Source organism: Rhea americana, unplaced genomic scaffold, assembly GCF_003343005.1.
Source record: "Rhea americana isolate MKP2758 unplaced genomic scaffold, rheAme1 scaffold_4, whole genome shotgun sequence".
Classification (NCBI taxonomy): domain Eukaryota; kingdom Metazoa; phylum Chordata; class Aves; order Rheiformes; family Rheidae; genus Rhea; species Rhea americana.
Window position 1 is genome coordinate 600,697 of NW_028186534.1, and position 14,277 is coordinate 614,973.

General features: G+C 63.5%; 1 protein-coding gene across 1 annotated transcript in view; it reads right to left on the reverse strand.

Annotated features, from left to right (window-relative positions):
• The window catches only part of MTCL2 (microtubule crosslinking factor 2), a gene marked incomplete at its 5' end in the record, with an annotated part of 39,322 nt that extends 25,050 nt beyond the window's left edge, over window positions 1–14,272 (reverse strand). Inside the window, 3 exons of the mRNA XM_085314240.1 lie at window positions 1,052–1,210; window positions 3,623–3,847; window positions 13,943–14,272. Coding sequence (XP_085170366.1) covers window positions 1,052–1,210; window positions 3,623–3,847; window positions 13,943–14,272 — 714 coding nt within the window. The remainder of the gene's footprint in view (window positions 1–1,051; window positions 1,211–3,622; window positions 3,848–13,942) is intronic.
• Between the last annotated feature and the right edge of the window lie 5 nt (window positions 14,273–14,277).

Consider the following 14,277-nt stretch of genomic DNA (forward strand, 5'->3'; position numbering starts at 1 on the left):
AGCTACGTCCCGGCTCACTGCCAGGCCGGGCAGCAGGAACCACAGATGGACAGGCTCACGGCCTCCCTGCCTCCTTCTCCCACGGAGGGCTCAGCTCCTGGCAGGCAGGGAGCGAGGCTCGGCCGCGGCCTCTCCTGCAGCACACTGCCCCAACAGCTCAGCCAGCGACGCTTCTGGAGGCTCCCCGGGGACACGGCATCCCCGGCAGTAGGGAAGTGGGTTACGAGCACCGCGAGGGATGGCAAGGCTTTGCTGTCACCAGGATGCCTTTTGGTCACTGAGGACCGAGCGGGAACCAACATGAGCGAACACTGACTGGGCAGGCACCGGCCGGCTATCCCGACTGGCTCCCGTCCCGCAAACGGCCCGCGCCAGCGGGCAGGCGAGACCCAGGGCAAGTGGCCGGGGTGGGGGGTCTGCTGCCACGCGGGGAGCGGCATCGCCCCCGGCTGCGAGCGAGCCCCAGCACCGCCAGGCCACGGCTGCTCCGCAGCCCCTGCGCGCTCGCCCCGTTCGAGCTCGCAAGGCGCGCGCAGGAGGGGGCCAACTCCACTCGTCTCCCGACGAAAGAGCCAGAGCTACRCGAGCCTGCAGCACCGGAGCAGCCTGGTCTGCCCATCGCCTCCGGGCGGAGGGAGCCGGGCACCGCCTGGGTCGTCGGGCTTAGGAAGAGCCGCTCGTCCCGAGGACGGGCGAAGAGAGGCTGTGCCGAGCCCCGCCGTGGTCAGAGACGCTACGTCCCTGCTCTCGGTGCCCCCTTCGCAGCAGGGCTGGACGCAGAGCAGCAAGTGTGCGCTGCTCGGGTTTCAGAAGCACCTCGGCCAGGCAGCTTGGGTTTCTGCAAAGCAAGCAGGGCTGGGGCTCCTGCGGCGGGACGCCACGAAGCCGGCCGCGGGCAGAGCCTTGCTGGCTTTCCCCGCGCGCCGCTAACAGCTGGGCATTGGTTTGCACCACTCGGCACATGCCTCGGCGATGCTTCTCGCTCCCTCCCTTCCCCACCCCGTGCCACCATCCTCCACCCAGGGACCCTGCTCCCCCACGTCCCCCTCACCTCTCTGAGCTTGTCCATCTCGTTCTGCGCCACCTGCTTGGCCAGCTCCGTCTCAATGAGCCTCTGGCGCAGGTCTTCATTCTCCTCCTCCAGTYTGATCCTCTTCTTCTCTACCGCCTCCAGCTCGTTGTGCAGCCGCACAGAGACGTCCTTGGCCACCTGGGGACACAGCCRTTATCAAGCCAGGCACAGCGTGCTCAGGGTTGAGACTGCAGCAGCTTGGAGCACCAGGGCAGAACCCTGCATATACCTCCGGTCCCAGGATGGTGCCCAGGGAGATCCTCAAGCCATTTCTSAGGCTCTGAGTCCTCCAGGACAAGAGATGGGCTCTTTCCCATGCTAAAGAACCACAACCCTCCACGCAATCACCTATCCTTGTTGCCATGGGGCTACAGGCTGCCATCTGAGCAAGCAGTTAGTCGGACAGCACAGGGAGCTGGGAACAGCAGGGAGAGCAGATGGCCAGCATCTCCAAAGCAAGCGCCACCGGAGACGGAGCCAGGGACAAGCGGCACACGTGGCAGCCCTTCCCTGGCCTGCAGCACACAGGCACCGCGGCAGTGGGAGCCAGAAGGTCACTGGGCATCATCCTTCCAGCATCTACAAGCCGCATCAGCAGTACCGCGTGCCCATTGCAGGCCTGCAGCAAAACCGCAGAAAGCGGGAGACCCTCTGCACTTTTGGTGTGTGCTCTCTCCACTGCGTGCAGCGACCACTGTTGCCCCATGCCTGCCCTGTGCTCTCCTCCAAGAGGCCTGCTCCTCTGCTGACAGACTGACAAAACCTCATTTTCCCCAAGAGCGTCACCGTGCTGTGGGATACTCCTTGCCCTTTTGCACTTCCCGAGACTGGCACGCCGGCCATGCCGCAAAGCTGCGAGGCCAGTGCCCACCACGGGCTGGAAAAGCCAGTGCCCAGCACAGGAGCAGGCGGTGCACGCAGGGAGGGAGCCCCGCGCGTGCCGAGCCAGGAGAGCCAYGGCACGACAGCTGGGGAGGAGGGCTTCCTGACGCGGACCTCGGGGAGAAAGGGGAGCCACTGCATCAGGTTACGGAAAAAACCTCCCAGCTGCCCGGGAGCGGAGGGTGCCCCCCGCCTAACCCCTGCAGCTATTCAAGCAGGGCCAGGGGGAGCGATCGCCTCGTGGCCGGCAGAGCCCGAGCGTCCCGGGTACGGCCTGGGCGAAGCCAGGTGCTAGAGCCCCACAGCAAGTGCCCGGGGGTCCCGAAAGCCCCGCACGGCCCTCGGGGCCAGGCGGGCCCGGGCGGCATGAGACAGGCTCGCAGCCCCGCTCCAGCCCGGCCGACGGAGCCTCTCCAGCTCCTCTCGTGGCACGTTTCTGCTGCAGGATGGGCTGTTTGCTGCTAGCGYGCTTGGCAACTCCAGCACTGCTCTGCGCAAGGGCCCTGCTGGCTCCGGTTCAAACTCTGCCCCGCAAACTCTCGTGATGCTCCGCTCCAGCCCCAGCTTCGTGCACAGAGCAGCCGGGAGGGAGCAGCCGCCCGGGCGCTGCCCATCCCTTCTCCTCGGCATGGGGAGCGGCTCTGCTCCCCCAAAACGCTGCCACCGAGAGCGGGCGAGCGAGGGGCCCTGGGACCCCGCGGCTGTCCATGCTGGCTCTGGCTCCCGGGAGATTTGCACGCCTGGGCTCCCAGCGCGAGCAAGCACGCAGGAGACGTAYGTGCGGGGAAGGACCGTGCAGCTCRGACGCGGGCTTAAGAGGCGCTCAGGTCACCCAGCAAACAGCATCGAGCACCTCCCCGCCGCACGCTCCCACCTCTCGAGACAGCCCGTAAGCTGCCCCTTGAGCTGTTCTCCAGCCCTTAGAGCCGTCCCCGGGCGCCACYGTAACRCCGCTCGGCAAAYACTCGGCCGGCGCCGGGAGCCGCYGGCAGCGCCTCCAGGACCAGCCGAGCCGCGGCTCTGCCGCCAGCCCCGGCTCCGCGCAGGCTCACGCAGAGGCGGTGCAGGGCCTCCCCGGCGGGAGAGGGCCCGCGGCCCCCATCGCGGCCCCCCAGGCCCGCAGGAGGGGCCGGCCAGGGAGGGCGGCCCGGCCCCGTGCTGCCAGCGCAGGGAGCCATTGGGCCGTTCAAACCTGCCCAGCCAGCGAGCGCGGCCGGCGCCGAGCCCCCTCCCTCGCTCCGAGCCGCCTCCCGCACTCCAYCGGCAGCTGCTTCGGCACAGCCTCCAGCCCTCTGGCCAGCCCTCCTCCTCCTCCTCCACCGCCTGCGAGCTGAAACGCTGCTCCTCCCTTCTTGCACCACCAGGAATGACAAGGTCCCATCAAGGCATGGGTGCCCTCGAGCCGAGAAGGGCTCTCTGCCCCGTCTGCCCCCTCTCAGCATCAGTGGCCCCCCAGCAATGGTGGGGATCTCATGGGACCCAGCCCCTGGGACATAGCCACCCTTGTCCCCTCCAGGGCCCTTGTGTCCACCAACGTGCCTGTGCCCAATTCTCCWGCACGCTGAATCGTGGGGTGCTTGGGCCCTCTCTCCGAAGACGTCCCCTGCCATCAGGGTGCAGGAGCCCCAAGAGAAAGCAAAGAGGGGCACCTCGGCCRCCCAGCCTTACCTTGACGTCCTGCTCGAGGCTGTGGATGAGCTCGCCGTCCACCTGCCCCGTCTGCGCCACGCGCAGGCTGCGGCGTTCTGCCTTGCGCAGCCGGTACTGCAGGATGCGGCAGGTCTTGCTGGCCTGGTCCAGCTGCTGSCGGAGCTCCTGCAGCTGGTAGACGTCCTCCTCCATGTAGACATCCCTCATCTCCAGCATCTCCGCACGTAGCTCCTCGATCTCATCCTGAGGGGAGACGTGCATCAGAGAGGCCCGTGCAACGTGGGCACCCCACAGCCACCTCCTGGCCACCATTCCTAACTGCCAGGACTTGTCTCCTGCACCCAGCCTCGCCAGGTGCCCGTGGCACACACCAGGACAGGACACCCCCGGCACCCAGCGCTGCGGCTCCCTCCTCCGCCCTGCAGATGCTCAGACCTTGCCGCCTCCCGGGCCGGAGGTGGCAGCGAGAGCCCGGGAGCTTGGAGCGCTGCCCGGCCGCGGTGCTCCCGACCCTGCCACAGCATCGGCTTCTTTGCCACCCTCAAAATGAGCAGCCCCTTCCCCACCCTCGTGCTACGGCCCAAACTCCCGCAGCTCGCTGCCTTCGGTGCCCCCGAGCGAAGGCTGCGAGAGGGCACGGGCGGAAGAGGCTGGGGAGCGCCGGGCCGGGAAACGCTGCCCCACAGCTGACCCCAAAGCGCTGGGGCTCTGCGTGGCAGCGCTGACCCGCACATCGCCTCCCGGCCCAGGAACACGGCGCCCGYGAGCCCCCGGACGGTGACTCCCACCGTACCAAGGGACACGGCCTGGTCACAGCAAAGGRCTCTTTCTCCAGACCACAGCTGCCTCCTGGCACCGATGAATGGTCCCTCTTGTGACGGGCCCGGGCAGGCGCCTGAAGCCGGGCTGTGGTGGCTGGCGTGCCACCCCGCGCGTCAAGCGGTGCCCGCGCCACCGCGAGCCCCGGGGCAGACCCGGGGCCGGGGGAGAAGCTAGGTTTGCCGTTACAATCGAGGCTCTTTGCTCTGCTCCAGAGGAGCCCGTAGCGCGGCAGGGCCATGCGACGGGCACCGCACCCCAGAAGCCACCAGCCCACGCTCTGCCGGGGGCCAGGCGCTGCCTCGGGGCAGCGTGCAACTCCAGCGCGCTGCGAGCCCTCAGGAGAAGGTCCTTCTCCGCAAAAGATCCAGCTCCCCGGGAGCTCCCTTTTGCTAAGCGCTGGGAAAGCTCCCAGTCCCCCAGGAACGGCGGGGAGATGTCTCACCGGAACCGAGCGGGACCAACTATTTCTGGGCTAAAGACACCAAAGGAGAAAGCAAATCAACCCCCCCTCTTTTTCCACAGGAGGGGTTCAGAGCCCGCTGGGTGCCAGCGATCCTGCAGCTCCAGCGCCTCCCGCTCCTTCGGCCGCCCCGCCGCCAGCGCCCAGCGCGAGCCGGATGAACCCCTCCGGCAGCTTCGCGTCCTGCGAGCGGAGAACGGGAGCGGCGCGGACACCCGCTGAGCCCCCGGCGGGGGGACGGGACCCCGCTCCCCAACGCGGGGCGCCAGCTCCCTGCTGGCGGGGCGCGCCCCGAGACGAGGCCCCCGCGCCGCGCCACGGCTCTCTGCGGACGCCGGCCCTGCGAACCGACGCCGGGAGGCCCCGGGACGCCGTGCCACACAGCCCACGTGCGGCGGGAGGTAAAAGCGCAGCAGGCTCGCGCCCCTGCCAAAAACCAGCCCGGCGCTGCCACCGTGGCACCGAGCCCCTCCGGGTCAGGAGTGACCTCCTGCCAGCAACGCGGACGTCAGATCATCCCCATGCCCGAAGCAGAGCACCATTTCAGCGCCTGGCCCCGGAGCTGGCGCTGGGCATGACAGCCCGCGCACCAGGCAAGCGGAGGAGCTGGAGGGCTTTGGTGGGCTGCTGCGGTGCSACGAGACACGCAGCCTCGGCACCTCCTGCCTCTTCCAGGCACCAGTCCTGAACCACCGATCCTGTCTGGATGCAAAACCAGGCCACCAATACCAGACCCGCTGCCAAAAGGTGGTCTCCGACTCCCACGGAGGGGACACCATCCTGCAGCACAGAGGAGCAGGCAGGGCCTGCTTTCCCACACACATCCGTCCAYGAGCACGCCGTCACCCGTGGAGCACGAGGTTGGGCTCAGCACTTTGACCTCAGTCTCACCAGCGATAAGGTCTTCTGGTCCACTTGCATTTAAGCCCGGAGCAATGTGGCCACTATCTGGGAGAGGGCAGTGGCCTCGGGTCCATCCCATGCTGACCCCAGGAGACCGCTACACGTGCTGGGGGAGGCAGACGGCTGCTAGCAACTCGGTGCTGCTGCCAGAGCGGCTGAGTGGCACCGAGGCACAGCGCTGATCCGTTCCCGCGGCATTGGCTGAGCCGAAGCAGCGAGGCAGGCGGCCCGGGGGAGATGGCACGAGCGCCCGTAAATATTTGAAGTGGAATAAAGAGAAAGATGGGGGCAGGGAGAGGAGTCTCTGCAGGCGGCAGCAGCTACAGCGAGAAAAAATGTAGGTCGTCTTGGAAAAGATGTGTCAGAGGAGGGAGCTAGGCAGGCGAGGGAGGGAGCCCGGAGAGGAGACGGGAGGCGAGAAGAGGCAATATGGGGACATCAGGAATATCGGGAGAGCAGTGAAGGACCGGCCAGGCCCGGGGCCACGGAGCATCCCGAGAGCCCGACGCAGTGGAGCGCCCCCAGACCAGTACATCCCAGTGAGGGCAGGCTGCCACCAGCAGCAGCCCTGGACGGGCAAGAGGTGCCACAGACAGGTCACTGCACACTGGGACATCTTGGAAACTTGGCCACTGCTTTGCTAGATAGGGGCAGACCCTTACAGGGGGCAGAGGAGAGGGTGCACGGGGAGGAGGGTGCTGGCCCATTCCCCCTCCAGGGAGCGTCATGTCCTGCCACGCAGAGCCATGGTGCTGGTGGGACGAGCGCTCTCCAGGAGCAGAGGTGCGATGGAGAGGATGGGTGCAGCAGCTCCCTGCAGCCTGGTGGGGAGCGAGCGACACCCTGGGGGTCAGAGCCCACCGCACTCACTTCTTTGGGACCCGGTGCAGCCGGCTCTGGGGCCCCCACGGGAGCCCCCCGGGCAGGAGCAGAGGCACAGACCCCTCCTGTCCTCCCTCCCCAGCAGCGAGCTGCGACCAGCCAAGGGAAGCCTGGCATGGGGGAGCACCCGTTYGGCTGCCCCTGGAGAAGGGATCACGGACAGCAGCCTTGCAGGCTGCAGCGCTGCCASCACGTCCAGCCCAGCGATAAAACCGGGGCCTCATCTCCCAGGGCACCAGAGCTTTCAGCTCATTTTGCCACCAGGAAGCAATCGCAGGGCCGGGTCCGCCTTCCACCTCTTCCTCGGCCTCAGTAAACGCCCGCTGACCAACCTCAGCGGCAGCCTCGGCACAGACGCAGAGGCACAAGGGGCTGCTCGGACGTCGTTCAGGCGCTGACAGCATCAGCTCCCGTTTGCAACTCGAGGTTAAGCGAGAAGAAACAGCCTTCTCCGCGCGGCGGGAGCGACAGCTCCGTCAAGCGAGCGCGGGCCCGAGCGGCGCGGCGCAGCGGGCGGGAGCAACCCGCACGGCTCCAGCCCCCCGGGCCAGGCGTCCTGTGCACTCGGGGCTTTCCCCGTTTCGCTCCGACAGCAGGAATTCACCCGGGCCCGTAACGCCAATAAATCCATCARGCGGCGTGCAGCCGCAAGCCTGCAACTGCAAACCACGGCCCAAGACGTTACCCGCGGACGGGGCCGTTCCCTCGGAGGCAAGCTGTTCGTCTGAGCCATAATAAATGGATTAGGATTGGAGGCCAGAAAGATGCCAGCAAATTGGAAGAGAGCTTAGAAGGAAAAGCTGACACTCCGCACGGGGCTGGTAAGGCCGGATTGCAGCAGGCAGGAAAGCTCAGCGGCACCACTGGACGCGACCAGAGATAGGGGCTGTAACGAACTCCCCCAGGAAAGCTGCCCAGACAAAAGGTGTCGGATAAGAGGAATAAGAGGGGAAGCTGTCAACTGGGAAAATGCAGGAAAACCTTCCCTGCGAGAGCAGGACTGAGGGCGGCGACGGGCGACCCTCCAAGGGCCCCCGCCAGCCGTGCCTGCAGCCGAGCGCCACGACCGCACCTTTGGCGGAGTCAAGGTGCATCTTTTCAAAAAGCAGAATTAAAAAAAAAATCAGCCAAGTAAACGCAAGAGCAGGGGCAGGAGTGGGGAGGAACCCTTCGGAAACATCCCAAACTCAGGGCGCTGCAAACAGGGAGCATCGGGAACGACGACAAATCAAGCGCGAACTGGAGCTGAAGAGGGCAAAGGGGGACCTGGGAGAGCAAATCAGCAAGGCCACGAATACCCACCACGAGAAGCAGCTGAGAGACAGCGGACCTGAGGCAGCACGGCCTCCCTGCGCAGGGGGCCACACCAGAGGAGAGAAGCGACTTCTTTCCAACGTTATTCCTTGCGGGGACTAGGACGCTCCCGGAGCAAGGTGCCACGGAGGGGCAGGGGAAGAGCCCCCTCGCACGGGGAGGGAGCTCAAGACCCGACCCCACTTCACCGGGGAGGGAAACGCTGCCCCGGAGCAGCGGCGGGGGCCGCCCGGCCTCTCCCCGGCGGGGCCTGARGGGCTCTCGGCCGGAGGACCCGGGCGCGTTTGCTACCACCGCGTTTCGTTTCACCGCTGCTCCACCGCCCTCGGGACCGCCAGGTCCCAGCACTGCGGCCGCACAAACATCAGCAGCGCGTCGCCGGTCACCCTCCGGGTGGGACGAGGCGCCGCGCCGGCACCCCAGCGCGGATGTACCGCCCAGCGCCTCCGCCCTGCGGCACCAACGCCGTCACCCCTTCATCCACCGCYGTGTCTACGCTTCCCCCCTCCTCTGCCTCCTGCACACACACCGCGCAGCAAAGGCTTCACGTTTCCACRGTAGTTGCCAGGGAAATCAGCTGTCTTGGAAAAGATGCGGGAAAYTTGCCATCCAAAGGGACCGGTTTAAATAGCTAAGGGTCCCGGCTTGCAGAAGCAAACACACCCCGCTTACCTGCGTGGGAACCACTCAACACCTGATGGAGGAAGGCAAGAGACAACGCTGCCTCCTCCCAGGAGATTACTAAGGAAACGAAGAAATTGCAAGGCAGGGTACGAGCACTCTAGTTCCAGTTCAGGGGAAAAAAAAAAAAAAAGGAAAGAAAAAAAGCCATTTTCAGAGCAGAATGATCATGTTCTCACATGCTTTTGCAGGACCGCAGCCTCCAAGAGAGGCATCCRTTAGGCTGTAAGGGGCAAGACCTGGAAGAGGCAGGTCTTTCCGGTGACAGCCCCGCACGGCCGCAGCCGCGAGCCACTGCGGGCAGCACCGGGAAGAGTTAAACAGCGCGGATCTCCTCACCCGAGGGAAGGCACGTGCCAGCTCAGGCGCTCGCAGGAACGCAGCAAACCAAGAAAAGGCCAAGGGAATTTGCTCTATGCAACGTTCAGACTTTGTCAGTGGGATTCRCTATCTTTCGGAGGCAGAAAGCAGCAACGGCCTCAAAACAGGATCAGGCAAATAATGATGACATCACCGGCTGTCACGCTGCTGAGAGTAAAAATACTGCAGGGGTTTGGCAACACCAGGCTTGGGGCACGGCCAAGSAGCGACCGCCTGCCTTCGGGGGACAGCCCGCAGGACAGCGCGGCCATGGCGTGCGGTGCCACCGCCCCGCTGAGCGGGGCCCGACGCGGGCCAAGCCCAGTGGCAGCGAACGTCCCCCCGGCACRGCGGAGGAAAAGAAATAAATAGGTAATTTTTAAAGACGGAGCTGGAAGCTGCACGCGTTTTTAGCATCGGCCCCTTTTTGGGATGCTCAGGGGCGCACCGCCACGCAGCCCTGGGCCCGTCGGGCAGCGCCGCGTGCCTGCGATCCCCCCGGGGAGACGGGGATTACTGTCCAGGAGCAACAAGCACGCCTCCCTCCGAGATTACAGGACAAAAGCAGCAGCTTTCAATTAACGCTGAGCCCCCACCTGACAGACGAGGGAATTATGCTATAATTTGCCAGGCGAAAGAGAAAAGGAGGACGCTGGGGTGGGGGGGGAGTCCACACACCAGACTGGATTTYCCCGGGAAAAYCGCACRGCCCCTGGGCTGTGCCGCACGTCCSTCGCAGGAGRGCCCAGCAAACGCAGCTGCCCTGGCGCCCGGGGTGGACTAGGCRCACAGGGCTCGGTGGCAGTCGCTCCCGGCACCTCTCCCGCAGGGATGCCCCGGTGCAAAGGCCTGGCATTGGTATCGAGAAGGGACCACCAGCCTGTCAGGGGTGCAGGTTTCTTTAATTTGCATTGAGCACAGCTCCAGTCCAGCTCCAAGGGTCAGTCAATACCGGCCACCCTTCCCTCCACGTCGGCGCAGCAAGCCACGCGCCAACTCCAGCGCCGCACCCCGCGGCGCCCCTGCCTCTCGCCAGCACGTCACCAACCAGCAGCAAGCGAAGCTAGGGAGAGAAAACCCAGCATTTTTCAGCTTTACACCTGCCCCCATAAATTAACTGGGRAACAGCTGGGGGCTCGCTGCAGCGCAACACAAGTTGTGCAACATGCAGAAAGGAAAGGGGCTGCGAAGCCAACCCAGCGCGCCTCTGCTCGGGCGATGCACAGCGTTGCCCCGCGCCGTGGGCTGGACCCACGTGCAGCAGGGCCGCCGGCAGCACCACCAGGAAGAGCACGCTGGGCTGSGGCACACCTGCAGGATGCTCTCAGAAAGATCCTGGCAGGCCCTGGCAGCTTCAGGGGAAACAAGCCACCCGCCCACCTCGAGTATGCCTCCAGGGAGCTGGGAAATGCGATCAAATCCCAAGGGAAGCAGGGTGGCAGAGGACAGAGAGCAGGACCGAGGTCAGGCTGGACGCCAGGGCGGTGGCTGGGCTCATCCCCATTTGCTAGGAGGCTCTGGCATAAGCCTCGTGCTTCGGAGAGGAGACGGCTCGAAGGCCTCCCCTCCCGTCGCTCCAAACTCTCCCCCGTGCCCACTCTTTGTCTGCCTGTCCCTCCGCAGCTGCTGCTGTATCACATCTCACATTTTCCGACCCGCTGAGCAGGGATGGGAGCTCCTCTCTGCTACGCGGCGAGACGGGGAGAGGACTCCAGAGCCACCATCTCCCCTTCCAGGGCTGCCTGCCTGCACACAAGGAATTGCCCCGTCTTCGGGGAAAGGCTTTAAATAAATCATTTACAGTGGGTTATGGCAGGTGCAACCGAGACAGCTCCCTCGCCCGTTGACGGAGAAGCAAGAGGCACTGCCCAACCTGATCGGAAAGAGGAAGAAAGAACAGCCCCAGGATTTCCAGGGTCCCTCTCCTGCCCTGCAACACGCAGGCTGCGCGGGGTTTGAGGGCTGGCACTGCACCGACGGGAATGCCCAAGCACGYGGCTTGTGCTCAACCTCCCCTGCTCCCCAGGGTCACCCCGGCGCAGAACTGAGCTGGAGGAAAACAGACCCTCAGAAATAAATACATCAGTCAATCCAACCCTGCTGATGTCATCTGTGCATCTAGCCACTTGAGGCTGAGAAACTCAGAAGTCTCGTTTTGACTCATCATGCAACAGAAAAGCAAAACACAGGCCCAAAAGCCATCGGGAGGTTGCAAAGCTGCAGCCCCGAGGCCCCTCTCTGCACTGTCAACGTTTCACCAAAAGCCTTTGTCAAAAATTTTCCCTCTTTAAGCCTTAGAAAATCTGTGCTGCAAAACGTAGCGCGTGAGGTGTGCTTAAATATGTACATTTTATTATCACAGCMAAGGAAAGAGGCAATACCAGCTGGCACAAGTACACAGCGCCACGATTTGCTCGGAAAGGCTATGTTTTGAAGCTCATAAATCCCCTGCACATCACAAAAGCGTAGTAGCACTACGCACGTCTAGCCTGAAAAGGGATGAAGCCACAGACATGGCAGAATGCCAAAACTCTCCCACCTCCCCAAAGCCCCCCCCCCCCCCCGCCCCTGCCAAACACATGCCAGGTTTTACCCAGCTCTGAAGCTATTTTTGAGCCTTAGAAAAATCAGTCACCTCTGACAAGTCTGATTCATTAATATCCCGAGGGTGATGAGCTTCTGAGGCCAGAGGAGCTCTGGCCTGGAGCTCTGGCACTGGGGTCCCCAGGTGAGGTGCTTCAACCTGGGCGGACCTGGTCAGGTTTTATCTACCCCCTTGCTGCCTTAAGGCTGCCAAACCCATGAATTTACAGAAAAGCCCAAGCACAAGCAAGCAACTCCCCACACTCCGCTGCAGCCCAGCATGATTTTCTCCTCCTCCTTGGAGGAGCTGAGCAAAAATTGTACTGTAGCTTCCTCCTTTTTTTGGGAGGACAAAGGGTGCGTGTGTCTGTCTCCGGCGGTGGCTTCTGACCAGCTGGAGTGCAGCACACCACTCCCAGCAGGCTCCTCCTCGAGTTTCAGGAGCAGCAAGCTAAAACACCGAAACGCGTTCATCGGCAGGGCGCGCGCAGTGAGAAGGTGGGACCAGAAGCACCAACGCGCTTACCCACCGGCTGCTCGAGCTTTGCGCCTCACTCCRGAAAAACATTACGTTCTACGCCCACCGCAAAAAATCCACTACAGAAACACAAGGTTCGCGCTGTCCGCGACGCTCGAAATACGCACGGTAAGACACGCGGTGGCAGGCAGCGAGCTGTCCTGGCAGAGCTGGGAGCACCTTAGCTCTGATTGCAGAACACRAGCTTTCCCGTTTGACCACAGGTCTCCCATCCGCCAGGGCTGCACAAMCCCCCCCAGCAAACGTGGCCCTGCACTACCTGGCACAACGTGGCTTTCCCGAGCCCACAAACAAAGGAGAAAATGGACCTTTACAGAAATTCGGATCTGTCAAACAACACAGCAGCGAAGCGCAGAGGTACCAAGCACATCGCCAAATTTTTGGGCATGCGCATCCAGCGGTGTTTTCCCTTCATGACTACCCCTGGTCAGGGGATTCACTACTTACGTGGTAAAACACCCAAACCCCACTACGCTCACCGTTTGCTATGAAGATGATCATGGGAAAAATCTACCAAGCAATCATGCAATCCACAGCAACAGAAGCGTTTTCAGCTGCATTCTTGGAAACTGCAGGGGCCTCATCTGTATTTTTCCAGCTCTCAGTAAATCAAAGCCCTTAAGCTCTTGCTGCTAATTCTGGCAGGAGTTTGGACACCAGCTGTGAACTAGGGCTTTGCTAATGGACAAAGGGCCTGATTGAGCATCTTCGAGCCCGTTACCCAATGCCTAATGTTCACTTCATAGCTAAAAATCCAATGCATTTACAAACTTTGGCATCAGCATTTGAGAGCTGGCCAGTTTTCCAACCTGTGGTATCAAAAGAGTAGCCGCCAAGGCATGACATGACTCTTGAATCCCCACCCAGGTGTTTCTGCAGCCCAGATTACTGCACAAACATCTCCTCCAGAGCGGCACACCACCGAACGGCATGGGATGCAAAACACCCGCAGCCTCCGAAGACCCAAAATCTCACCCAGCCCTCCCCATGAGGGGCAGCACAGCTGCTCACTCGCCCTACTGTCCTCCACGCAGAGSCACCCCGAGTCAACACATCCACGTGCAGAAAGGCTCTGCAGCCCTGTCCCCAAGCACATCATCTGCCCTTCCTTCAAAACATGCCTATGAACTACACAGCCAAGCTGCACGCCTGGAAAAAGGCCCCAGGGAGCAGRGAGGCACCACGCTGACAGCATATACAAGAACCGATGGGAAAGCAAATGAGTTGGAAAATCTCTTCCCCAGAGCCAGGGCAGCGTGAGCAGGCAGAGAGGGCAGCGGGGCAAGGAGCTCTGCTGGGAGCATCCCACCAGGTGCCAGAACAAACCATGCCCAACCATGCTGGACTAAGCCGAGCCACGGCATGCTCAGCCATGCCAAGCTGGGTTCCGCTGTGCTAGACTGAGCCCAGCCATGCCAAGCTGTGGCAGAGCAGCCTGCTTCTAGCCATACCAAGCTGGGCTGAGCTGAGCCACACCAGGCCCAGATGGGCCATGCTGGGCAGGGCTGAGCTGTGCCATGCCAGGGCTTGCCAGGTGCTGCMAGGTCGTGTCTGGTGAAGCCATGCCAGGTCAAACCAAGCCATGTCACGCTAGGTCAAGCCAAGCTGTGCTAGGATGTACCTGGTGATGCCAGGCATGGTCAAACTAAGCCATGCCAGGCCGGGTTAAACAAAGTCGTACCAGGCCGTGCCTGGTGATGCCAGGCCAGGTCGAGCCAAGTCACGCCAGGCCAGGCTGGGCTGAGCCCCACCACGCTACGCCAAACCGAGCCGCTCTCGGCCGCGCCGTGCCCACCTTGAGATAGTCGTTCTCGGAGCGCAGGTCCTCCAGCTCGCGCAGCAGCCCGTCGTGGCCGGCGTCCAGCAGCTCCTCGGTGAGGTCGGAGAAGGCGAGCGAGGTGCTGAGCTGCAGGCGGCTGCTGGCCATGGAGGCGGCCGAGGGCTCCTCGGGCAGCGGCGAGGCCTCGCCGGCCGAGGGCGCCGGCGGGGCGCTGCCCGGCGACTCGCTGTCGCTGCCGCTGAGCTCCAGCGAGAGCAGCTTGGCCTCCTCGGAGGCGCTGCAGTCCGACACCTCCGAGCTGCTGTCCGTCAGGCTCGACGGCGGCCCCGGCCCCGGCCCCGGCCGCGGCG